At 32.5% G+C, this 26981-nt stretch overlaps 2 protein-coding genes across 3 annotated transcripts in view; both read left to right on the top strand.

Annotated features, from left to right (window-relative positions):
• The first annotated feature begins 3045 nt into the window (after positions 1 to 3045).
• Positions 3046 to 26981, top strand: part of LOC139867335 (CASP-like protein 1F1) — a 57911-nt gene continuing 33975 nt past the window's right edge. Inside the window, exon 1 of the mRNA XM_071855700.1 lies at positions 3046 to 3053. The gene's annotated coding sequence lies outside the window, so the exon portion shown is untranslated. The remainder of the gene's footprint in view (positions 3054 to 26981) is intronic.
• LOC139865824 (uncharacterized) lies at positions 19556 to 25954 on the top strand. 2 transcript variants are annotated; one of them, XM_071853931.1, is made up of 6 exons: positions 19556 to 19814; positions 20420 to 21870; positions 22368 to 22610; positions 22739 to 22819; positions 22959 to 23297; positions 25163 to 25648. In XM_071853931.1, the coding sequence occupies exons 2-6, from the start codon at positions 20797 to 20799 to the stop codon at positions 25211 to 25213; spliced, it is 1788 nt and encodes a 595-aa protein (XP_071710032.1). In that variant the 5' UTR covers positions 19556 to 19814; positions 20420 to 20796; the 3' UTR covers positions 25214 to 25648. The 2 variants fall into 2 exon arrangements, with proteins under 2 accessions (XP_071710032.1, XP_071710030.1); XM_071853929.1 differs by lacking the exon at positions 25163 to 25648 and adding an exon at positions 25667 to 25954 and having other exon boundaries at positions 19558 to 19814.

Genomic DNA, 26981 nt, shown 5'->3' with positions numbered 1-26981 from the left:
TCACCACCATTCGAATACCCATATTTTTTGTTACCACGCAAACCAATCACAACCCTCACCCTACAAACCACCATGGCAATCCAATATACATCCCTGCATACATATTAGATCTGGGCATCAAGCTATGCAAATAAGAAGAGATGGTAATTTTGACCCGTATAATTCTTAAAAATCACATAAAAATTACACACACATTCGTGTCGTATTCCGCATAATTGTACCCTTGCCTAAACCATGAGTGAAAAACTAACCTTAGATCTCGATAGATATACCAAGAGCTCTTCTTGAATACAATGTCCATCATTTCAGCACAATCCACTATACATCCCTACATACATATTAGATCCAGGTATCAGACTGTGCAAATAAAAAGAGATGGCAATTTTGACCCATTTAGTTCTTAATGGGTAACCTTAGAATTTATAAAGTATCTAAAAAGGAAACAAATTAACGGGGTCAAAAGTCACCCGATGTCTATTTCTATGCATAAAACGCCAAAGACCCGACACACACATAAATATATATAGACAGGGACAAAAAAGAATTTTGGCCAAACAAACCATTTTGCTGGCTCCCTCCCCGAATATAATTTCAAACTTAGCTTGCTTGTATTGTCTATAAACCTACAATACATTATGAGAAGTTCTAGATCATATGAAAAAGCACTAGCTAATGAGAAGTTTTACCTCAAACAAAAATAGTTCGTTAAGGTAAATTTATTTTAGGTGGGAAATAAATATAGACCAATAAAGAGTTATTCACCTCACTCTTTTGAACTCTTACTCTAATTTTAAGCCCAATGTCCTCACCACCTTCACCTGTGACACAACCAATATATACACACTTAAACCAAATAGCTATAGACCAAATAGCAGAGAGACCATGGACTTATATGAACTTACGGACAATAGGGCGTATTTCAAGTCGAACAGATACAAAAAACTTTAAATCAATACCTCCACTTGTAACTTCTGGATTTCCATTAAAACCATAAATCTGCAATTTCATAATTAATCTTTCTTCAAGCTGAAATCTTGATGAAATTTGTTAGAAGGAATAACATAAATGGTAACGTTCATATACCTTGTATCTTATTTGGTTGAGAAAGATGAGAGTACAACCCGCTTTAGAAGCATTGCCTAACATCTTACGTAGTTCCTGACTTATGAGATGTGCTTGCAAACATTGATGCATTCTAATATCCCAGCATCAAACAGATTTGGGTTGTATTACGTCTCCAAATTAGTAAAAAGGAATAAATATAGAGACTTCAGTGTGGTACATATTTTTCCACGTTTTTATAATCATTTCAAGAGCTAATGGTATTATGTCACCAAATTATATTATGGGTGACATCTAAGCAGCAAAAAAATAAATTGATTCAATTATACCTTCAATGAGCAGCAGATTTCAATAGAAATTTCTAACGTGCACTAATTCTTTTGCACATGGAAAATATACATGTGTTTGAATCAAGGTAGATGAAAGTCATCATTCACGAGGTAAATCATCAAACACTTGGCACAAATATGTGTAAGTTCAGCATAAACTTCACATAGTGACCTTCAAAATAACATAAAAATCACACAGTAACCTTCAAATAACATAAAGACAAAAAAAAATTCATGTTCATCTTAATTACGAACCAGAATATATAAAATTCATAACAAATAACCCATAATCTAAGGCTCTGTTCCAGAGCTGTAAAATGAGAAGAAATGAATTGATTTGGAAGGAAATCAAAATTATAAATGTGTTCCCAAGTTTTTACAGGAAAGAAAGGGATTGATTTGAAATGGTATTTTACTCTTGATCTCTTCCTTTCAAATTGGAAGGATTTGAAATCCCTCCCCTTCATTTCCCTTCATTTCCTTCAAAAAAAAAAAAAAAACTGGGAACAGACCGTAAATATAATAACACTAAATCAGAATCATTAATAAAAACTACCAAAATCAAACCTAATAGAAAATAATCTTCAAAACGTCGTTTGGATTTGGCGAATCAACAACTCCAAATGTGATTTGTTTGATCTGTGACAACCCGGAAATTTCCGACTAAATTTAAACTTAATCTTTATATGATTTCGATACGATAAGCAAAGCATGTAATGTTGAGTCTAGAAATTTTGGAACGATGTTCATATATTCAATTAACCTTCGACTGTTCTCGACGATTCACGAACAATTGTGTGTAAGTAAAAATGCATATATATATATATATATATATATATATATATATATATATATATATATATATATATATATATATATATATATATATATATGTATGTATATAAACAAAAGTACATATAGTGATTTAAAATAATGAAATACATTAGGTCAGTAAGGTTAAGTATGTAAAATAATATACAACATAATAAATTGTTTATTAAAATAAAACTATATATAAATGTGTATGAATTCTATAAATAATTAATATGGTATATGTTGGATTATATATATAAAAGATATATAAATATTATATGTTATTATATTTGTTAAATGATACATAATTAATAATATGTAATATTAGTATATATTAAATTTAATTACAAGTTATAATATAAGTTGTTATTATTATTATTACCTTCATTAGTATTATAACATTAGTATTAATATCAACAACAGTATTATAAATATTAGTGTTTTTAATATAAGATTTGATACATGTAACTTGTAGATTTTAATTATTATTTGTATTACTATTATTAGATATTATTATTAATATTAATATTAATAAAATAATTATTAAATGTTAATATTATTAAAGCCATACGATTGCATACAAATATTAGAATCAAATGTAGCTTTATATCCTTTCTTAACTGTATTAGATTGGTACTATGATTACTTTCTGTTACAAGTATCATTCACCAAATTTCATCCATCCACTATCTATTCTATCTTTCTATAATTCTATATTCTTTAATTACATATACATACATAATAGGATAGATATATCAACCATATCCCTCTATTTCCCTCTTTCTCTGCACGTTCAAGAACCATCAACTTTTCTCTTGTTTTTCTATTAGATCACCCAAAAATCATCAAGAACACCTTCATCATAAATCACACACCTAAATTCTTCTTCTATGACTAACTCGTTCCACCATGAACGAACAAAAATCAATGACAGATGACTTTGATAGAGATGGTGGTAACTTATAAATATATGGTTTAAACAATGATGAAAGTGGCGAGTTGCAAACTGGGAATACCATCGACGAACAACTCACAAGGATCAAGGTCTTTCTAATATCATCCTTTTCTATTATACCTTTCTTTCTTTTATTCTTTAACCACTTTTATAACACTCCACTTGCAACCCACTTTGTTTTTCTATTAATCAAGCTAAAACCAAAAACCAATCACCCATTAAGCTATCATCACCCGTACTACTTCACTAGTCGGATGTACTATAGTGCAAGTCAAAACCTTTCTATTCCTACTGTTTGCGGTTGAAACCAAACCCAAAAGACTACCCTTGTAAACATCAAAACCGTCACCACCATTCGAATACCGATATTTTTGTTACCACGCAAACCAATCACAACCCTCACCCTACAAACCACCATGGCAACCACCATCTTTAACTCTTTCTATTTCTTCTCTTTGATTGAACATCGCCATTAAACCAAGACCATAAAACCTATGATTAATATTATCAATCGAAAACCTAATTCTCTACTGCAAATACAACAAACCCATTTAACCAACGACCTTCACCCCAACAATCGGTCATCATCTTGAAATAACTACAAGTAATCACCTTCTTTCACCACTTGCAATCACCATTATAAACCTCCTGCTAAGTACAACCATAAATCACATGGACAATCGAACATCACCACCATCAAACTGCCGGTATTCACTGCTAATACTCATGTTCCAATTACTGTTTCTAACGCAAACAATTTACCTCCACCACCTTCTCTCTCTCTCTCTCTCTCTCTCTCTCTCTCTTCTTCAATTATGTTCTTGGTTACAATCGCTACAACTCGTCTTTCATATTCTTTCTCCTTTTTCAAAGAAGCCAAGAACCATGAACAACCACTTAAACCATCACCATTTTTCTCACCAATGATCAACGCAAACCACCACCAAAACAGCGTCATCTTCAGCTGCGTTCTACAGCTATAAAACACCACTCAATTATCACTTATTCAGGCGAAACTTCTGCTGCAGTTATGATTGTGTTCGTAGAACCTATAGAATAAATGAAGAAAAATAAGAGTAAAGAGACAATAGAAAAGAAGATAAATATAATCATACCCGATTATATATTGTCAAGAACTACCAAACAAAGTGTCATAAGCAAGCTGTATTTTATAATCATGAAATTGATAATGGGAGAGGAGCTGTAAAGTGACGGCTTCCAAAAATTGATTCACCTTTTGCATCGTGAACTATATCAAGCTTGGACCGATATATTTTTTTTTTCTTTTATTTTCTAATCGGACTACACATTGGGCCGTGTATAAACATGAAGAGGTTAGACTAGAGTTGTTGGGCCGTAATTGTGCTTGGGCCAGGAACCTTATTTCTGTTTTCGGGTAACTAGTTATGAAGATGAGGAAAAAGAAACGGAATCAGTTAATTCGGGTTATAAACAAGTAGACAGGATATAATACAGAAAAACAGACATGGAGAGGTGGATATGGGGTGTTTGGTATATTCGAGAGGTCGGGGGTTCGAGCCTCGCATAAGGCACAATCTTTTTGGAACCCCTTCCTAAGGTTGTATTCTATTTTATCATTATTATTATTATTATTATTGTTATTACCCATTTCTTATAAATATTTAATATTATAATTAGTATTATTAATATGATTATTATTGTTATGATTATTATTATTATTATGTATTAGTTATCCCTTATCATTGTTATTATATTGATTATAGTTATAATAAAGAATCTTGTTATTATTATTATTAACAGTATTATTACTGTTATTATGGTTATGTTTGTATTATTATTATGAAATTTCTAAATTCAATATCATAAATATCATTAACAGTAAAATTAATATTTTTACAAGTATTATTAGTAATATCATTATAATTATCATTAATAGAGTTATTATTCACATAAGTATATTATTAATGTTATCATCATTATTTTTACTAAAATAATTTGAGCTACCGTTTGATAAACAAATGAAATACATAAATATATATATTTAACACATATAACATAACACAATATTTTATTATATAAAAGGAATATATGAAATATAAATATAATATTAACATAAAAATAATATCATTAATAAGTTATATATATAAACTTATCCGATTACGATTGCGCGTATTAATATATATATATATATATATATATATATATATATATATATATATATATATATATATATATATATATATATATATATATATATATATATATATATATATATATATATATATATATATATATATATATATATATATATATATATATAACTGATATAGGTTCGTGAATCCAAGGCCAACCCCGCATTGTTCTGTTGTTCAAAATAGCCATATGTATTTTTACTACAAAATACATTAGGTGAGTTTCATTTGCTCCCTTTTTACTCTTTACATTTTTGGGCTGAGAATACATGCAAATGCTTTATTAACTGTTTTACAATAATTATATGCGTGAGTTATAGTCCCACTTTTAAAATCTAATATTTTTGGGATGAGAATACATGCAGGTTTTATAAATGATTTACAAAATAGACACAAGTACGTGAAACTACATTCTATGGTTGAATTATCGAAATCGAATATGCCCCTTTTTATTAAGTCTGGTAATCTAAGAATTAGGGAACAGACACCCTAATTGACGCGAATCCTAAAGATAGATCTATCGGGCCCAACAAGCCCCATCCAAGGTACCGGATGCTTTAGTACTTCAAAAAGTATATCATGTCCGAAGGAGGATCCCGGAATGATGGGGATATTTTTATATACATATTGTGAATGTCGGTTACCAGGTGTTCAATCCATATGAATGATATTTTTTTTCTCTATGCTTATGAGAATTGGAAATATGAAATCTTGTGGTCTATTAAAATTATGAAATGATTATTTATGCTAAACTAATGAACTCACCAACCTTTTGGTTGACACTTGAAAGCATGTTTATTCTCAGGTATGAAAGAAATCTTCCGCTGTGCATTTGCTTATTTTAGAGATATTACTTGGAGTCATTCATGACATATTTCAAAAGACGTTGCATTCGAGTCGTTGTGTTCATCAAGATTATTATTAAGCCAATTATAGTTGGATATATTATGAAATGGTATGCATGTCTGTCAACTTCAGATGTAATGAAAGATTGTCTTTTCAAAACGAATGCAATGTTTGTAAAATGTATCATATAGAGGTCAAGTACCTCGCGATGTAATCAACTGTTGGGAATCGTTTATAATCGATATGGACTTCGTCCGGATGGATTAGGACGGGTCCTTTCATGATCTTCCCTATTAACATTGAAAATCGACAGCTAAATCACTCGTCATAATTTTACAAAACATCAATATAGGAACCCTACCTCTTTGATTTCATTCGTAATCGGTTGTAAGATCTTATAATACATCGGAAGCGGAATCCAGAATTATAACATCTGATTAATATTGTTGTTTAATTCAGATCGACATAAAAACCATTTCTTCTTCATACAAGCACGTTATAAATGTTCGATTTAGGAGAAAGAAAGATGTGATCTTGAATTTGATTTTAGTCGTGTGTTTCTAGGGAGGAAATTAGGGTTTTTTTCTTTCTAGTGGTTTAGTGAATGGTTTCAAATTTACTGAATTCCTAATTTTTGCAGAATGATACCGCTTTTTCTGATTTGATTTGAAGGCTAATTTAGTCAAATTAGTGGTGTAGTTTTTAAGGGTCTAGATTAGAGGGTTATTTAAGAATGAAAAGCTAGAATTAATATTAATAATTAGAAAATTAGATGATGCATTTTTGTGTTTGTTACTACGTATTATATATAGAATAGATAGATAGATTATTATACAAATCTCTTAAGACATGAGAATTGAATTTATTATTATTATTATTATTAATTATTATTATTATTATTATTATTATTATTATTATTATTATTATTATTATTATGTACGTGTACGTGTACGTGTACGTGTACGTGCATAGAAACATATATAATTCGTCTGTCTCATCTAAATTTAAATAATGTTTGTCTATTTTATTCGAAAGACCTAATCTTAATCTACAGGTGGATTGGAATGGCGGATTAAGAGTAGCCTTTGTTTTTCAGCCTCTGATTTTGGACACCAGAAAAAGACATCCCCAATAGTAGTATTGAACCTACTTCCTTTTCTCATATATTATCTTATAACAAAAAAAAAAAAAAGAATAAAATCAACCAAAACACTCAATACGAATTAATTTCACAAATATATACACAAAATCGAACATTTAATTTGAACCTATAAACTTATAATTAAAGGGACATCTTGCTTTCCCTATATAACGACCCTTTAATTTTAACAAATTTTATTGAATTCAATTAGGTTGATTGAATTTAAATTATGCCTATATATAGAAGTTAAAGCCGAGTTAATTTTATAATAAAAATTTATTAAAAATAATTAATAATGATATGTTGTGAAGAGTTGTAATCACTTGAATCCAATAATTTGATTGAAATCTAACGAATCAATCAGAGTGCGACATGTGGCGCGACAATCACATGTGATTGAAAAAAAAATTTCAAATTTTTTTTTTAAATTTTTTGAAACATTTAAAAAAAAATTTAAAAAAAAATTTCAGAATTTTTTGTTTCGAAATTTTTTATTTTAATTATTTTTTTAATTTAGCATTTCAAATTCAATCACATGTGATTATCAAACCCAATCACATGTGATTGTAAAACACAATCACATGTGATTCTGCATGTCAAATTCAATCACATGTGATTGAAAAAAAATTTAAATTTTTTTTTTTCAAAAAAAAAATTCAACAGGAAATAGACTTTAATTCGGTGATTTGATTAAATTTGTTAGCGTTTCTGATCATATCTTCAAAATCTCAGACTTTAATTCGGTGATTTGATCAAGTTTTGATCAAAAACTTGATGTTTAAAGATTTTAGCACAAATTTACTGAAATTCGTCATTTTACTAAATAAAATTATTTTCAATCACATGTGATTGAATTTGACATGCAGAATCACATGTGATTGGATTTTACAATCACATGTGATTTGCATGCAGAATCACATGTGATTTACTGCATGTCAATTCAATCACATGTGATTAAAAATTTTTTTGAAAAAACAAAAAAAAATTCGAAAAAAAAAAAATTTTGAAAAATAAAAAAATTTTAAAATAACTTTTTTTGATTTTTTTTTTTCAATCACATATGATTATCGCGTCACGTGTCGCACTCTAATTGGTCCCTTGAATCTCCACTTAAAACTTGGTTTCATTTGAATATATCTCATGTTGTGAAGTTTAAAAATTTCTAAAAGTCAATGACTGTGTTTGTCATATCAATTTTAAGAGTTTGTGAGAGTTTATAGAAGCTTAATTAATTGATATGATCCATAATAAAATTAAGACAAAAAATACATAAATAAATTACTCAATAAAAACTTACCAATAATCTTCTAAATTCTCGATATAATTAATCTCATATGGTTAATTGTAGTGGAAGTTCCAAGTCAAAGAAAAAGGAAGTGACTAAATTTTTCCAAAGATAATTATTACTATTACTTTACTATTACTATTATTATATATATATATATATATATATATATATATATATATATATATATATATATATATATATATATATATATATATATATATATATTGAAGGTATTTCGTATGCCCGAGAGACATATTAAATTAATGTGGCTAATGTGTTATGATCCAAGTCGGGTCATACCCAATAACAAGCTTACCGACACCTTATTCGTATTTTGATCTTGGCGATTGGTTCGTTGATTAAATACGCGACACTTGAACTTTAAGAAAAATGGTTTTCTTAAATATTACTTGATGTGTATATGTATAAATTATGGAATAATTTATATAATGTGGATTTAATTATTTATGGGTTAAATAATTAATAAAGTTATGTTACATTTTATAAAATTGGTTTTATAAAATAATGTTAACATAACTTATAATATGGAATTCATAAAAATGAGTTTTATAAATATGTGTATAATTTTATAGAATGCAAGTTTATAAAGTGTGTTTTATAAAATCTAATTTTATAAAAACAACTTTATAAAATGTGCAAGTATATAAAATGTGTCTAGTTTATAAAATCATTTAATAATAATGTGAGTGGCTTTGGAAGTGAAGTAAGCATGCTTTGACTAGCCATTTGAGTGGTGGATTCCATATTCAAGGTGCATATGTACCAAGACATGTTGCAAGACCAAAATACACATGCAATACACATCAAAACTAGCAAAAAAAAATTCTGCATACTCCCTCATTTGGAGCTGCTGCTGCCGTGACTTTTCCTAAGGGTAGGAGAGTTCATTTTTCTTTTTTTGCAAGCCAAATTCAAGTGTTAACAAATCCTAACCAAAGTACAAGGTGTTGGTGATAAGCTTGGGGTATATCTACTTGAGGTTTCATAGTTTTGAGACTCCATTCATCATCATCTTTTGACAAGTTGCTGTCCAGAATTTTGGGTTCAAAGAAAGGGGTTTTCAAGCTAGATTAACAAGGGTGTTAAGGTTATAAAGTCTAGCTAACTTAAGGGTGGTGTTGGAGGATCAAAGGCTTGAAGTTCTACACTTTTGTTCATCATCTTACTACCTTTTTGGACAGCCCTTAAACTTGTTTTAAGGAGGTATATTACTCTTCCTTTTCTTGTTAATTGTAAGCATGATTTCATAACTTGATCCTTGTGGGATTTAACTTTAATTGGTTTAAAGATTAAACAAGTTTAATTGGTAATTACACGCTTCCGCTTTCAATTGATTCTTAAATGGTTTTAAGATATATGAACTTGTTAAAATCCCAACAATGGTATCTAGAGCCGAAGTTGTTGAAATATGCTTCGAATTGTTGTCTTTAAACCCACTATATTTGCATTCCAAGTACATGCATGAAAATGGAATACAAAAATTTTCGGGTTTGGGTGGGTTTGAGGAGATGGCCGAAATTTTGGAGGTTCCAAAAGGGGTTTGGAACTTGCCATTTTGGTCAATTTTGGTTGCATGTTAATGTTCACAATCCTAGCCTTGACCTTGTGTTGCATGCATGTGTGTTTGGTTGATTTATGATTCATTTGGTATGTATTATTATTCATTCAAATGGCATGTAATAATTATTCAATTGGTTTGTAATAATTCATTCATTTGTTATGTAATTCATTTTATATTTGGTATGTAAAATAGAATAGGTTGTAATTTCATTTTCTAGATAAAATGTATTAGGATACATATTTTGTAAAAATGAAGATACAAGATCATGAAGACTTGAAGAACACAAGGAGCATTTGGATGCAAGGTTAAGTGGGAGATTGGAAATCTCTTGCTTTGTGTTAAAACCCCTTAACTGGTGGCATTTGTTTTAGGCTAAACAAATGTCCACCAAAATGGCTAGATTGTGAACACACTTATTTTGCATGTGTGGTTGTTTGTATGATTATTGTTTTGTATGTTTGGTTGATACAATTAATCACAAGATAACAACAAACTAAACGACAATTTAATTGGTTAAATTAGACGTTCTAAGTACATGCAAAACGGCAATTATATGGTTAAATTAAAATAGCAACCAAAAACCTTAATAAATGGTTATTAAGAACAAGAAAAGGATAACGTGTATAAAATGGTTTATATCAAGTAATTGGCTCAATTACAAGACATGAAATTGGTTTTTCATATGTACCATACACTAAATGCATGTTGGTGTATGGCATAAAAGTTTTCTCAAACTAGAATTAACGAAAACTTAAAATCCCTTTTACAAACAAGGCAACAAGTTTAACGCCATCCTTTTGTGTGACACTTAAGCATGTTAGGGAACTCATGATGGGATAAAGGTCACCTAACCATCATGAACAAACTAATATGATTAAGGTGAGTTTCGCATGCTTGTGGGATAAAGGTCACCTAACCACTTGTATGTTAAGTTTACACGTTTACACAAGTAGGACGACTTGATTTGGGAATCATGAACTTAGGGTCACCGAAGCATGAGGAACAAATAGGCGTTGATGGGATAAATATGCCATGCAAAAGGATTACATGATCCCATACATTAGAAGTTGCAAAAGGATTGCAATTGTCATATAATGACTACCTAGCTAAATCAAATAACGGGATAAAGGTCACCTAACCGAAACTTGGTTTACCGTTGGATTCTAAAATTTAATATATCAATTGGATTAAAAGGGTATTGAATGTTAAATTAAATCGATACTTAAACGAACTTTGTTAAATTTTGTAGATGGCCGCCAATAACAACAACATTCCAAACGCACCAATCAACTTTAATAACCTATCATTGAGGTCCATCCTCGAAAAGAAAAATAACTCCCAATCCGTTTCATCTAAAGTACAAAAGATGAAAAGCCTCAATGATCGATTGCACCGTCTCAACTGTCCCGTGTCTAATGAATTAACCACGGACCTTATCCACAACTCTCTGTCAAAGAGGTTTGACACATGCGTGTTGAATTACAGCATGAATGATTGGGATAAGAGCATTGGCGAATTACATGCCATGCTAAGGACGGATGAATCAAGCATGGGTAAAAAGGCTTCACCCATGCTCATGATCAAAGAAGGTGGATCTAAGGATGAATCCTCTTCCAAGCCAAAGGTGGCTAAGAAGATAGGACCCACCTACAAGGGCAAAGGAAAAGGGAAGATGGTTGCCCCAACCAACAACACTAAATGGCAAAAGGGTGCCAGACAAGCAAACCCTAAGGAAGATCCGTGCTTTGGTTGCGGTGTGATAGGTCACTGGAAACGCAACTGCCCGGTCTACCTAAAGGAGTTGAATTCAAAGAGGGATGCAGGGCAAACCTCAGGTAATGTATACATGATATACGTTGAGCTTAGTATTACTTCTTCTAATACATGGGTATTAGACACAGGATGTGGAACTCATATTTGCAATTCATTGCAAGGGTTCATAAGAAGTAAACTAAATGCGGGAACAACAAGTCTCTACATGGGAAATGGTGCAAAGGTGCACGTAAAAGCTCAAGGAGACTTTGTTTTAAAGCTACCAAGTGGTTTGGAGCTTATATTGAAAAATGTTTTGTAAGCACCTGATTTCACACGAAACATTATTTCTGTTTCCCGTTTAAGACAATGTGGTTTTAATCTTAATTTTATTAATGATGATATCCATGTTTTCTTGAATGATATGTTCTATTTTAAGGCTTCACCTTGAATGGTATTTATGAATTGGTTCATGATAACACATCATTCGATAGCTCAATATACCAAGCAAGCACCAAGAAGCGCAAAATGGATTTGAGTGATTCCTACTTATGGCATTGTCGCCTTAGTCATATAAACAAGAATCGAATACATACACTTCAAAAGAATGGCCTTTTGAAATCAAATGAACTGGACTCGTTTGATGTATGTGAATCTTGTTTGCAAGGCAAAATGACTAAAGCACCTTTCAAAGGGACCTATGAAAGGGCTAAGGACTTATTGGAATTAATACATTCGGATGTATGTGGACCCTTTAAGCCCATAGCTAGGAATGGTGAAAGATACTTCGTTACTTTCATTGATGACTTCAGTCATTTCGGATATGTATACCTATTAGACACAAGGACGAAACTTTTGAAGCATTCAAGGAATATCAAAACGAAGTACAAAATCAACTCAATAAGACAATTAAGGTACTTTGTACCGATAGAGGAGGTGAATACCTAAGCGATGCCTTCCAAGATCATCTTAGGAGTTGTGGGATTATCTCACAACTTACTCCACCCGGAACACCCCAGCTTAATGGAGTGTCCGAAAGGAGAAACCGAACCCTAATGGATATGGTTCGATCTATGATGGCAAGAAGCTCGTTACCTCTATCATTTTGGGGTTATTGTCTATGCTCCGCGGCTCGTTTTGTAAATATGGCCCCAACCAAGAAAGTGGAACGAACTCCTCATGAGATATGGTTTGGTAAACCTCCATCTCTATCATACTTAAAGGTATGGGGATGTGAAGCTTATCCTAAGCGTTACGTCCCTAATAAGTTGAATGCTCGATCCACGAAGTGTATCTTCATAGGATATCCCAAGGATGATATGGGATATTATTTCTATGATCCATCCGAGCAGAATGTATTTGTTGCTCGGAAGGCTGAATTCCTTGAAACTAAGTTCCTTCTGGAAGGAAATAGTGAAAGGAAGATAGATCTTGAAGAGGTTCAAGATCAAGTAGATGATATACAATTGGTTGACACTAGCACTCAACATGAAAATGTTGAGGATGATCACATGGGTGATCAAGGTATACAAAACATTCGTAGATCTGGTAGAATTAGTAACCCTCCTGAGAGATATGGGTATCTCATAGATGGTTGCTATACGGTTGATTTGGATGAACCAACAAACTACCAAGATGCTTTATCACGGATTGATAAAGATAAATGGCAGGAAGCCATGAAAGCTGAAATGCAATCCATGTATGACAACCAAGTTTGGGAATTGGTTATACAACCTACTAGCTCCAAGTTAGTCGATTGTAAATGGATTTTCAAGAAGAAAACCGACATACATGGAAACTTAGATACATACAAAGCTAGACTTGTAGCAAAAGGTTTCACTCAAACTCAAGGGGTTGGTTATGATGAAACTTTTTCACCTGTAGTAATACTAAAGTCTATCAGGATAGTATTTGCCATTGCTGCACATTATGATTATGAGATATGGCAAATGGATGTCAAAACCGCCTTCCTGAATGGATATCTTGAGGAAGATGTCTATATGGTTCAGCCTGAAGGTTTTGTTGATCCAAAACATCCTGACAAAGTATGTAAACTAAAGAAGTCAATCTACGGACTGAAACAAGCTTCTAGAATGTGGAATCATCGTTTTAATGAGGAAGCCAAGAAATTTGGCTTCATTAAAAATGGAGATGAAGCTTGTGTATACAAGAAAGCTAGTGGGAGCTCTGTCATATTCCTTGTACTATATGTGGATGATATATTATTATTTGGAAATGATATTCCGCAAATGCAAGGAGTTAAGACTTGGCTAAATAGTTGCTTCTCCATTAAGGATATTGGAGATGCAAAATACATTTTGGGGATTGGGATCTACAGGGATAGATCCAATAAATTGATAGGTTTGAATCAAAGCGCATACATTGAAAAGGTCTTGAAAAGGTTCAAGATGGAGAACTCTAAGAAAGGTTTGGTACCTATTCAAAGAGGAACACTTCTCAGTTCATCTCAGTGCCCCACCACAAAAGATGAACAGGAGAGAATGAAGAATGTTCCATACGCGTCAGCTATTGGGTCAATCATGTATGCAATGATATGTACTAGACCGGATGTGTCATGCGCTCTAAGCTTGACAAGTAGATACCAGAAAAACCCAGGAAACAGTCATTGGATTGCTATTAAAAGTATATTGAAATACCTTAGAAGGACTAAGGATATGTTTCTTATATACGGGTCTGGTGAGGAGGAACTCGCTGTAAAAGGTTACGTGGACGCGAGCTTCCAAACTGATCGAGATGATTCTCGATCACAATCCGGTTATGTCTTTACATTAAATGGAGGTGCGGTCTCTTGGAAGAGTTCAAAACAAGATGTTGTTGCATTATCCACTACAAAATCGGAGTACATTGCCGCCTCATTGGCAGCTCAGGAAGCTGCATGGATGAAGAAATTCATCGACGACTTAGGAGTGGTCCCTACCATTCAAGACCCTCTTGAGATCTTTTGTGACAACGAAGGTGCGATTGCTCAAATCAAGGAACCTCGTGCTCACCAAAAGACTCGTCACATTGAGCGGAGATTCAACTACATTAGGGATGAAGTTGAAAAGGGAAAGATATGTATTCGAAAAATTCACACAGATCATAACATAGCGGATCCACTCACGAAACTCTTATATGGAGCAAAACATGAAGGACATGTTTGTGCATTAGGGCTTCGATATTCTAGTGATTGGTCATGATCTGTTTTAAGTATTGTAACGGAACGAAGTGGTTCAAACTCATTAATATAACTATGGTGTTTATTTATTTGAGTCATGTTCCTATTTTGCATATTTTATCCATGAATAAGTAATTATTCTAAATTCCGTAGTCGATCACATTTGTGGGAATGAATGTGAGGTTTAGACTATTATGAACTTGGATTGGTAAACATTCATGGACTGAATGTGGGGCAAGGTTGCTACCAAGGTTCATAGATATTTGTGAGATACAAATATTGGAAGACCCGCTCTCAAGACTTACTGTATGGAGCCTTTGTGGTTGATCACATGTAATCTTGAGTAAAGGCGAATATCATCGTATCCTCTGACCTGAGATACATATTGGGTCCTAATATTCACCGAGTATTATGCCTTGATTCTTTCCTTCGCTATTCTGAAATATGGTAGTACATAAGGAAGAGCTCAGGTATAATACAAAAGTGTGTATCTAGGACGTATGTAGTCAAGATGGAATTTGTCCCTCTTATACGTTGAGAGTCAGATGTCTAAGGCCTGATAAAGTTAAATCTAAAAGAGAGTGATCACTCTGTATCTCTTGGATTTAACATGACATCTAGGATGAAAGGATATAGTGAAAGATTCACCTGTATATCAGTTCGAGTAAGGAACTCGAAAGGGATGATGTTATTGAATGGCACAAAGTCATAACATATTAGGGGTGATGGACGGTGTGTTAGGCTGTATCCATCACTTGCATTAATTTCTTATGTTTCTCGTGCAAGTGGGAGATTGAAGGTATTTCGTATGCCCGAGAGACATATTAAATTAATGTGGCTAATGTGTTATGATCCAAGTCGGGTCATACCCAATAACAAGCTTACCGACACCTTATTCGTATTTTGATCTTGGCGATTGGTTCGTTGATTAAATACGCGACACTTGAACTTTAAGAAAAATGGTTTTCTTAAATATTACTTGATGTGTATATGTATAAATTATGGAATAATTTATATAATGTGGATTTAATTATTTATGGGTTAAATAATTAATAAAGTTATGTTACATTTTATAAAATTGGTTTTATAAAATAATGTTAACATAACTTATAATATGGAATTCATAAAAATGAGTTTTATAAATATGTGTACATAATTTTATAGAATGCAAGTTTATAAAGTGTGTTTTATAAAATCTAATTTTATAAAAACAACTTTATAAAATGTGCAAGTATATAAAATGTGTCTAGTTTATAAAATCATTTAATAATAATGTGAGTGGCTTTGGAAGTGAAGTAAGCATGCTTTGACTAGCCATTTGAGTGGTGGATTCCATATTCAAGGTGCATATGTACCAAGACATGTTGCAAGACCAAAATACACATGCAATACACATCAAAACTAGCAAAAAAAAAATCTGCATACTCCCTCATTTGGAGCTGCTGCTGCCGTGACTTTTCCTAAGGGTAGGAGAGTTCATTTTTCTTTTTTTGCAAGCCAAATTCAAGTGTTAACAAATCCTAACCAAAGTACAAGGTGTTGGTGATAAGCTTGGGGTATATCTACTTGAGGTTTCATAGTTTTGAGACTCCATTCATCATCATCTTTTGACAAGTTGCTGTCCAGAATTTTGGGTTCAAAGAAAGGGGTTTTCAAGCTAGATTAACAAGGGTGTTAAGGTTATAAAGTCTAGCTAACTTAAGGGTGGTGTTGGAGGATCAAAGGCTTGAAGTTCTACACTTTTGTTCATCATCTTACTACCTTTTTGGACAGCCCTTAAACTTGTTTTAAGGAGGTATATTACTCTTCCTTTTCTTGTTAATTGTAAGCATGATTTCATAACTTGATCCTTGTGGGATTTAACTTTAATTGGTTTAAAGATTAAACAAGTTTAATTGGTAATTACACGCTTCCGCTTTCAATTGATTCTTAAATGGTTTTAAAATATATGAACTTGTTAAAATCCCAACATATATATATATATATATATATATATATATATATATATATATATATATATATATATTTTAAGAGGCATGATCATTTTGATCGTTTTGCCCAAAAAACCAAAATCAAAGGACAAAGAGAAAAACAAAGGGAAAAAAACAGTTTCACCCCCCAACTTTGAAAAATATGCAACTTCACCCCCCAAAACATGGGTACAAAATGTCAAATCTTTATTTTAATTAATAAACTCCACCCAAATTTTTAAACACATATCTTCCCGCTCGCTAGACGTTAAATTTTTCTGACGCCACCGTTCAACTCGAAATAATCTTACGAACCCAACGCAACTAACTATACGCGAAACGGACGTTTTTCAGAAAACGATAAATACTCTGGTCTATCTTCCATACATATACATACACGTATAATAAACAACCCAAACTACCTACATCATATTGATGATTCCGTTTCCCTTTTTTACACAATCTTCCCGGCGTTAAAAACGCACAGACCATTAGGTCTACTAGATACTAACCACGTGTATCCAAAAACACCCGTAGCAAAACGTTTTTAATTCTGTAAATACATAACGCTACGTCAACTATAATATACAACCCGAAAGGCCCCGCGGCATCGCGCGGGTCACTTTTGCTAGTTTATCTCTATTGAATATGAAAAAATCATTTTTTATCATGACACAAGATAAAATTGTTGACTATTGATTACGATCAATAAAAAAGTACCCGGAGCTTCATGAACGGTAAGTATTTATTAGAATAAAAAAGAACTTATTTAATCTAGTTGTACCACGTAATCCTCTAAAAACGAGTTAAATGAGTTACATTTCCTTTCCTTTGAATCGGATAAGATGCTTTCCATGGCAACGTCTTACATATATATATAAACAAGCGTGATAACAATGGACTTAGTGACGCGTGATAACAATGGACTTAGTGACTCTTTTAAATACCACATTTCATGGATATTAAAATATCAGATTATACACAACAGAGTGCCAAACTTTAGACGTCGCTAACGACGCGTTAAAATTGACGAAAATGGAGCATTAGTTAAGTAGATGACTGGAAAAAAAGTTTGACACCAAATTATAAATTACACTTCATTTCCACATTACATTTTGTCACATCACCTTACCTCTTCCCCCTAAAAAATTAATAAAATAAAAATTTTGACACTAAAATTTTATTCTATCATTACAAAAAATTTTATTCTATCATTACAACTCATCAAAATTTGACATTCTCACATCATAGTTAAAAGCCCCCAAAAACCTTCTAAAACCTTCAAATTTTTCTTCACGTCACATTCAGTGTAACGATTGGTGTAAAAGAGTTTCATGTTATTATCTTTAAAGTTAATTTATTGTAATTTTTTTTTTCGAAAAACGAAAGTTTTATTAGAATAGATCAAATGATCTAATTGAGTTACACTTGTAAAGCACGATTGGTGTAAAAGAGTTTCATGTTATTATCTTTAAAGTTAATTTATTGTAATTTTTTTTTTTCGAAAAACGAAAGTTTTATTAGAATAGATCAAATGATCTAATTGAGTTACACTTGTATCAAGCACAACCACGTCTTAGTTGACAAAATCCACGATTTATTGATTATACTAGTGAGCTAGACTTTATATAAATACCAATATTACAATCGGAACCATTGAAACTATTGAACCATCATTTCACGAATCTTCGTGCTACAACACCCGAAAGAAACATCATACATAAGTCTTCGACTTGAAATTTGTGACGGAAATTGTAACACTCTAATGTCTAAAGGCGTTACAAGCCCTATTAGACCACTCTCTATGGTTTCATTATCCATCATTACCTGCTAGTTACCCATAGTTACCCGTAATGGACCATAGTCACATCTTAGTTACCCACATTAGTTACCCGTTTTCACCATGAATTTGGCGAGAACTCTTAGAAATAGTGGAGTCCATTCACTTTTAATTGTTTGTATTTGATGCTTTATTGTGTGTACATTGTATATAAAGAAGAGTATTGTTTTAGCTATGATAGAGAGTGTTTAATTATGAGTTAATTATAGAATTTTGGTGTTGATTTCGATATTTCTAATGTTGACGAGTGAAATTGATAATAGATATAGATATAGATAATAGATAATGTACCATTAAACAAAAGAATCATTTCCATTATAAAAATCATTCATATTATATCAATTTTTACCCATTGGTTGCATATTCATGCATATATTTGTCTGGACTCTATATTATATTCTTTTTAACATAATCTTTAATTAATCTGTCTAGATTAACTGAACCTAAATAATATCAAATCAATGTGAACAACCAAAAAATTGGCGACATGAAAAGAAAAAAAAAAATAAAAAATTTTTAGAAACCGGAAGTTAATATGTATGGAGGGTAGTAGTTGTATTAAAGGGCTACCTATACTTTGGTTACCTTACCCATTGCCTTACGCTTTTTCATTGCCAATATCAACAATTTTCTTTCACACTTTTCTTTATATATATTTTTCATTTTAATTTTATTTTACTCACAATTTCACCATCAACAAATTATTGTTTGAATATTATCATCCATTACTAGTTGTAATTCATCAAAAACCTAATCCTATACTTCCGATTCATCCTCCAATTTCATATTTCACAAAATTATCCAAAAATTAAATAAAAAATTAATATTAAATTCAAACGCCAGTTTAATTTATAATCGCAAATACATGATCGTAATCTGCACTGGTTCGTTCTGTTTCTATCTACGTGATTATGTTATCATCTTCATTAATTTCCTTCTCGCTGTTCAATTAAGTGGTGAATTTGAATTTGTTATTGTTTATGTGTTCATATACTTTAAAATTTCAATTAAGAGATTAAAATTGGCGTCGACTAGTGAAATTAGAGTTTGATTTTGACTTCTTATCTGTTTCAATTTGAATAAATTCGGTTTGAAAATTTGATGTCTGAAAAGTTAATTTGACTAGTTCAACATTAGTGATTATATAAATTTGAATCTGTGTGATATCTATATATCTATATATGTACTGAGTTTAAGATCATGTCATATTCATTAATTAATGACTGTATCTACTTAAATGAAAGTTGTGTTATGCATCTATACAGATAACTGTATGTTCAGAGATTGTTTTCCATATATGGAAGTGCATATAATTAAATCATATGGAGTAATGATTTAACATTGTGCATTTTATGTAGTTCCTCTAATTAACTGAATGTGATGTTTGATAATTTGATAATTAAATCATAGTGTGTGTTTATCTAATTAGCTGTAAGTAAATACAGATTTAATTTGGCTGACTTTTAATTTGATTTGATTATAAATCCAGGTTCTGGACTCCATTTAGTGGAATAAGCAATGGATTTTGGATCTTATTCCACATACAAAACTCAAAGAATTATTGATTGTGTTACTTGTGCGATTTGGACGTTTGGATTAGGTTTGGAAATACCTGCACTGTCGTTTGAAGGGGCGGTTGCAAAGATTGGAATGGTTAGAATTGATATAGGTAGTTAACTAAGTTTTTATAGGCATGAAATTCAGTTAGGTACTCGTGTTAAACTTATGTTGTATACTTGTATTGTATGTGTATTATAGATCTTTATAGGTAATAAGTAATTTGTATTGCTGATTACAAGTTTGTTGTAGTGAATAAGTAAAGGTTTTCACAAGTTTAGAACAAAGGGAATAAAAAGTCTGTAAAAAATGGGATTGCCTCAAGTTTCTTCATCAGGCAAAATTGCTGAGGATGTCACAGCAGCATTTAACACTGCGGTCCAATCTCCACCTTGTTTTAATGGATTAAGTAGTTGTGACATGAGTGGATTGCATGTTAATCGTGTATCAGGGGAGATTTCGAGGGAGAAACTTAGTTCAACGGATAAGATTTCAACGTTCACTCGAAAAACAGGACGAAATGTTCAAACTGCTGTTTCTAGAATAGTGGGATTTGAGTCAAAGGCATCAAGTTCTTCTGGCTTCGCGTTTGATAATAGTCTTTCTCCTAGTCTAGAAAGTAGTATTGAAAATAATAATGCGACGGATATTAGTAATACTCTAGTTAGGAAAAGGTTATCTTCATTAATTCTGTCAAATCAGTTTGATAATGAGTCTCGAAATGGCTCTCTTGTTAGGCCTGATACGAATCTTGTTGCTGCTCTTGAAGAGCGTAAGAATAATGCTAAATTCGTGACTCCTTTTGTGCTATCTCCATCTAGTTTTGAACAATGGAGAAATGGTGAAAGTGTAATTTATGGGAAGAACACTGATGGTCCTTTGCTTGACAACGCTGATATTCAATCTATAGGTTCGTTTTCATCTTCGCCAGGTGGGGATAGTAATCATAGCATAGAATCTGCGTTAAGGTCATTGAACTCACCAATAGCCATACCTTCGAGAAAAATGGTATCGTCTCCGCTTTCATTGTCTCCACTAGGTCCAAAATTCTCTCGAGCATCGAAACCCTGTAGGGCTATCATTAATGACTTAGATGATAATCGTATATGCTTGAAGGAGATGGAGTTGTCTCTTGATGGGACCATATCTGATACTATGTCCTTTCAAAGAGATGAAGATTTAAGGATTGTTAGAAAAGTTGATCTTAATACTCATGAGAGTATGATTGAAATGATGGCTGAATTGGGTCAAGATTCAAACTTTTTGAGCCAATCTCCCAAGTTATGTAGGACTCTAAGTGGGCTGCAAATGAGAAGGTCTTGGATTGGTTCCTTTGAGGAGTCGTTGTTATCGGGTCGTTTAGCTTCTGGGGCAGTCTGTCAGGTCAGTTGGGGTTATTTACTTTTTTCTTTCTTTCTGAAATTGCCTCTGTTTTCATATGCTGGCTGTTTACTTTTATATGAATTTGCCTCTGTTTTCATTTGCCTCTTATTCTGGAGGGGTGTCTGATTCAATGTCTCCTGGAAACACACCAATTTTCAGATTAAGTGACAAAGAAACATCAATTTTACTTACTGAATTAAGAGCTGTATACAGACCATTAAGTGGTAAGTAAACACGCCCTTATTCTGAAGGGGTGTCTGATTCTGTCTCCTGGAAACAGACCAATTTTTAGATTCAGTGACAGATTAAGTGACAAAGAAATAACAATTTTACTTTATGAATTAAGAACAGTACAGAAACAGAAACAGATCATTAAGTGGAAAGTAAACAAGGATTGTTTGGAAGTGTCGTACTTTATCCAAAATATATCAAGTATTCGATGTTTTTTTTAATACATGTTTTGATTCTAATTACCTTTGGTACTCTTAATTCTGCAGAAAATAGATGGGTTCCTTGCAGTTCTAAACATTACGGGGGGAAGTTTTTCACCACATCCTCAGAAGCTTCCATTTGCAGTAACCAGTGTAGATGGAGATAACTTTTTACTGTACTACTCATCCATTGATCTTGCTGGTCAGTTACCATCAAACAAGCATAAAGGTCAAAAAATGAAGGGGAACGACGAATCACAAGCGGAAAGAAGTCGCTTGAGGGTACCTATGAAAGGTCGCATACAGCTGGTATTTTGTTAATCTGTTATTAGATACAATTTTGAAGTTAAAGTTGTTGATTTTGTAGTGCACAAGGAAATAGTTTTACTTTTAATATGAAGTAGTTATACATTCAATTTCTTTATCGGTTTATGCAGGTCCTTAGCAACCCTGAAAAGACTCCAATTCATACTTTCTTTTGTAACTATGACTTGAGTGACATGCCAGCTGGCACCAAGGTACGTCAAACCTTCGTTTGCTCAACATTATGCTTGAATTTTTGGAGCTGTCTTTACAAACGTTATGCATGGGATTATAGTAATTAACGTGCTGAAATTACAGTAAAAGTAAAAACTAATTATTTTTATTTAAGTTCAGACGTTTTTGCGTCAGAAGATCACACTAGCTTCCACAACACCAACTTCTAAAACTAGCGTTGTATCAACTGATGCTCAAACTGATAAGACTGCGTTATCCATGCAAAGTTCACCAAAAGCAAATGAAAACTCTAATAATTCTGGGGTCCTTCGTTATGCTCTCCATCTTCGTTTTCTATGCCCGTTCTCCAAGAAAAGTTCAAGAACAGTACAAAGAAACAAAGAATCTGTTGTACCAGAAAAAAACAGTAAAACGATTGGAGGAGATAGGCGGTTTTACCTGTATAATGACATGAGGGTTGTGTTTCCTCAACGTCATTCTGATGCTGATGAAGGAAAGGTATGTAAATCGTTATAAATCTAGCGTATATTTGTGATCTTGACGGTTGGATTGCTCTTGATTGATGTTGACTAGAGGTGCCAAAATGGGTGGGTCAGGTGGTTGTGAAATGGGTTCGATTCAAATGGTTGATTAAATTTTAAAATGGTCAGGTTGGGTTGACTCAAAGAATCTTATGTCCACAACTTTTATATCCATATAAATATATAGTGTGCTAACTATGATTGAAAACAAATTTTTTTGTCATTGTTTATCTGAAATATAAATTAGAAATGATATTGGAGATTTTATGCATTGATAATACATAGGTTTACAGAGTTTGACCCATTTGACCATTTCCTAATAAGATATTATTGCAAATTTTTTGTTTTGCCCGGAAGTGACACAAATTTTTTTTTTTTTTTTGGCATATTAGAACTAGATTATAGGCGCGTGAGCCCTTTTTTTTTCAAAGTGTTGTATATATTTTTTCTACAACCATTTATATATATATATATATATATATATATATATATATATATATATATATATATATATATATATATATATATATATTATAACTATAACTATATATTATATAGCTATACTACATTTATATATACAACAACAACAATACCCAATCCCGCACATGCGGGGTATGGGGAGGTGAGATGTAGACAATCCTTCCTCTACCGTAGCGTATAAGAGAAGTCATTTCTCTAACCATGAGTCAAGAAAAAATTCTCCACCCATAGAAGGAGAAAGTCATCCCTCTCTCTACACCAGGGCAGAGAGATTGCTTCCGTGAGGACCTCCGGCCATTAAAAAAAAAAATACGTTTTAAATAAATAAATAGAAAAGAAAATGGGACTCCATGGAAATAGTAAGATCAAATTTCCAAGGGTGTTAAAGCCTGCATGAAAATTAATTTAGGCTCTAAGCGGCAGTCAAGTCGCCATAAATCGACGCTTGTTGTTGCCTCAGAAAATAGAGCCAAAAAAAAAAAAACCTTGTGGACAGAAACTCGAAAGGCATGCCAGGTGGAAGTTGTTGCGCAAGCAAAGAGCCAACCACCCGTAACAAACCAAAACACCACTCATGCACATTGCATTATTGTTTTCTTATTTTATATATATATTCCTTTACATGGTAAAGGAATATAACAAACCAAAACACCACTCATTGTTACCACCCGTAACAAACCAAAACACCACTATATATATATATATATATATATATATATATATATATATATATATATATATATATATATATATATATATATATATATATGTATGTATGTATGTATGTATGTATGTATGTATGTATGTATATTCCTTTACATGGTATCTGACTTTGCCTATATAGATGTACATTGCATTATTGTTTTCTTATTTTCCAATCGCTTTGTACCTATGTTTATATGTATACGTGTATATTCCTCTGTATCTATGTGTATGTTTTTTAGGTTATATATGGGTAGCCGTGTTTATGTTTGTATCTGTATATGTATGTATGTACCTAGGTACATGTATCTAAGTGTATCTACGTATGTCTGTATGTATACCTATGTATATATACCTATGTAAGTATCTATAGGTATACATGTTTAGGTATAGGTATTTATACAGGATTTTGTGTGTAGGGGTGTATATATATATATATATATATATATATATATACATATACATATATGTATGTGGGTGTGTGTATATGTGTGTGTGTGTGTGGGGATGGGTTTTTTGCTGTATTTTGCTTGTTTGTATGTCTACTTGATATTACATATCTCTGCGCTTTATATTATCCATGCTATCTTTCATACTTTTATGCATCACTGCTATATGTGTCTTCTTTTATGGCTACTTTGTATGATTGCATTTTTCTAGGCGCACATAACTCTTCAGGTACGTATGCCCGCACTATTTCATTTTCGATGAGCATTTCTGGCCGGAGGTCCTTTTGGAAGCAATCTCTTGGCTCTCGAGTAGAGGGAGGGACGATCTTATCTAGTCACGGGTTCTATACCCGCGGGTGGAGTAGTGACTTCCTTCTAATCTAGGGTACGAGGAATGAGTGTCTACACACCACCTTCCCCATACCCTACATTCGTGGGATTGGGTATTGTTGTTGTTGACTTGTTGTTGTTGTGTTCACTGGGTAGGAGGTATAGTCGAATATTATACAAATGGCATTATAAAGTTATAAGTCAGTTACGAACTCGGAAAGTGTATTTTTTGTATTTTTTTTCTGCGTACTACATAAGTTATGCGAAATAATATGGACTCAAATGGCGATTGTTGATTGCATCTTGATGTAGTCGTTTTGTTTCATGCTTCTTGCAATTATTCAAAATTTGTACGAAAATAAGCCATGTTGGTCTGATATTGCAGTTACATGCGGAGTATCATTATCCATCGGATCCCAGGTACTTCGACATCAGCAACTAAAAGGTCCAGTTTACGTGTTGTCTTCACATATTACAGTTTATCATGTTCTTATGTCTTTGTACATATATCAATAAAAGCACATTTAGTCAGCTTTATTGGTGGATCAAACCCTTCCATCAGTGCTGTATAGATTTTCATTTAGAATCTAAGAAATTTCTCATTGAAATGTTGACTCTTTCACCACATGTAAATTTGTACATATTCTTTCAACAAATAAATTGAATTTCCTTAAACACTATTTCTTGTGGGTTTAGTTTGTTTGTTAATTCATTAGCTAGTCAACCCAATATATGCTCACAATACCCCTTTTGAGTATGTTACTACTATATAGTTATATAATGATCTATATATACGAATCTTGAACCACAAGGGGTGGTATATCAGTAAGTCTTGAAAATCTTCAAACTGACATCTGAAGTCAGCCGGCCACTTAATAATCCTGAATTGTGGGGAGTTGGTTGTTTGCCCGGTTTCACAGTTTTTGGGTGTTCATGAAGCTCTACCCGGCAGGTCAACAAGGTTGACTTGGGCAATAAGCAAACTGATAGGACTCATTTAGGTAGGATCTTGGCAAAAAGGTGTAGATCGACTGGGACATTCAAACCCCGTGTTTCCTTTGGAAACTCAACAAATCTACCCCGTAAGAGTCGTGTATAAAATAATACTCCCATCGTCCCATGTGACATGAACAAGTATCATTTCACTTTGTCAAGGGTTGTAAACTTGCAAGGGTACTCAAACCTGCGCTCATTTTGACAAAGGCTTACACATGGCGGCCCCAACTTTTAAGACTACGGGTACCACCGAGCTATTAGCTCATTGGTATTAAGGTAAGCTCTTTGAATGGGAATGAGGCACCTTTTGTTGTTCGTTCTTTGAATGAAGCTGGTGGAGACTAATTCCCCTCCAGGAAGTTATTTCGGCTTTCAATCTGGGCCTTATTCCCATTACAAGTAGATACCATCTTACTTAACACTTCCATCAAGAATTGTCTTTGAATATCCATTGAATCTTGTGTAGATAAAACTGAAAGACCAAAAAATTTAAATTTACAAAAATCTTCGTATAAAGAGTATCAGTTACTTAGAAACCTATTCGTTGTTTTAAAGCCTACAAGTGGTACTCTATACATTAGGAAGTTTCTAGAGGATTTAATTCTCCAACCTTCCCTAGTTGGACGCTTATTTTGGTACTCTATACATTAGGTAGTCTCTGCCTATCACAAAAATAAACCATGTGCCAATGATAATTGAGTATC

This window comes from Rutidosis leptorrhynchoides, chromosome 9, assembly GCF_046630445.1.
Source record: "Rutidosis leptorrhynchoides isolate AG116_Rl617_1_P2 chromosome 9, CSIRO_AGI_Rlap_v1, whole genome shotgun sequence".
NCBI lineage: Eukaryota > Viridiplantae > Streptophyta > Magnoliopsida > Asterales > Asteraceae > Rutidosis > Rutidosis leptorrhynchoides.
Note: the sequence above shows the minus strand (reverse complement) of the source record. Positions and strands in the feature narration are given on the sequence as shown.

Excerpts from the sequence above, each read along its gene's own strand:
- LOC139865824 (XM_071853929.1), top strand. The coding sequence starts at position 20,797 with ATGGGATTGCCTCAAGTTTCTTCATCAGGCAAAATTGCTGAGGATGTC. Across the intron at positions 22,611-22,738 it reads TGAAAGGTCGCATACAGCTG|GTCCTTAGCAACCCTGAAAA; the intron begins GTATTTTGTTAA and ends CGGTTTATGCAG. Across the intron at positions 22,820-22,958 it reads ACATGCCAGCTGGCACCAAG|ACGTTTTTGCGTCAGAAGAT; the intron begins GTACGTCAAACC and ends ATTTAAGTTCAG.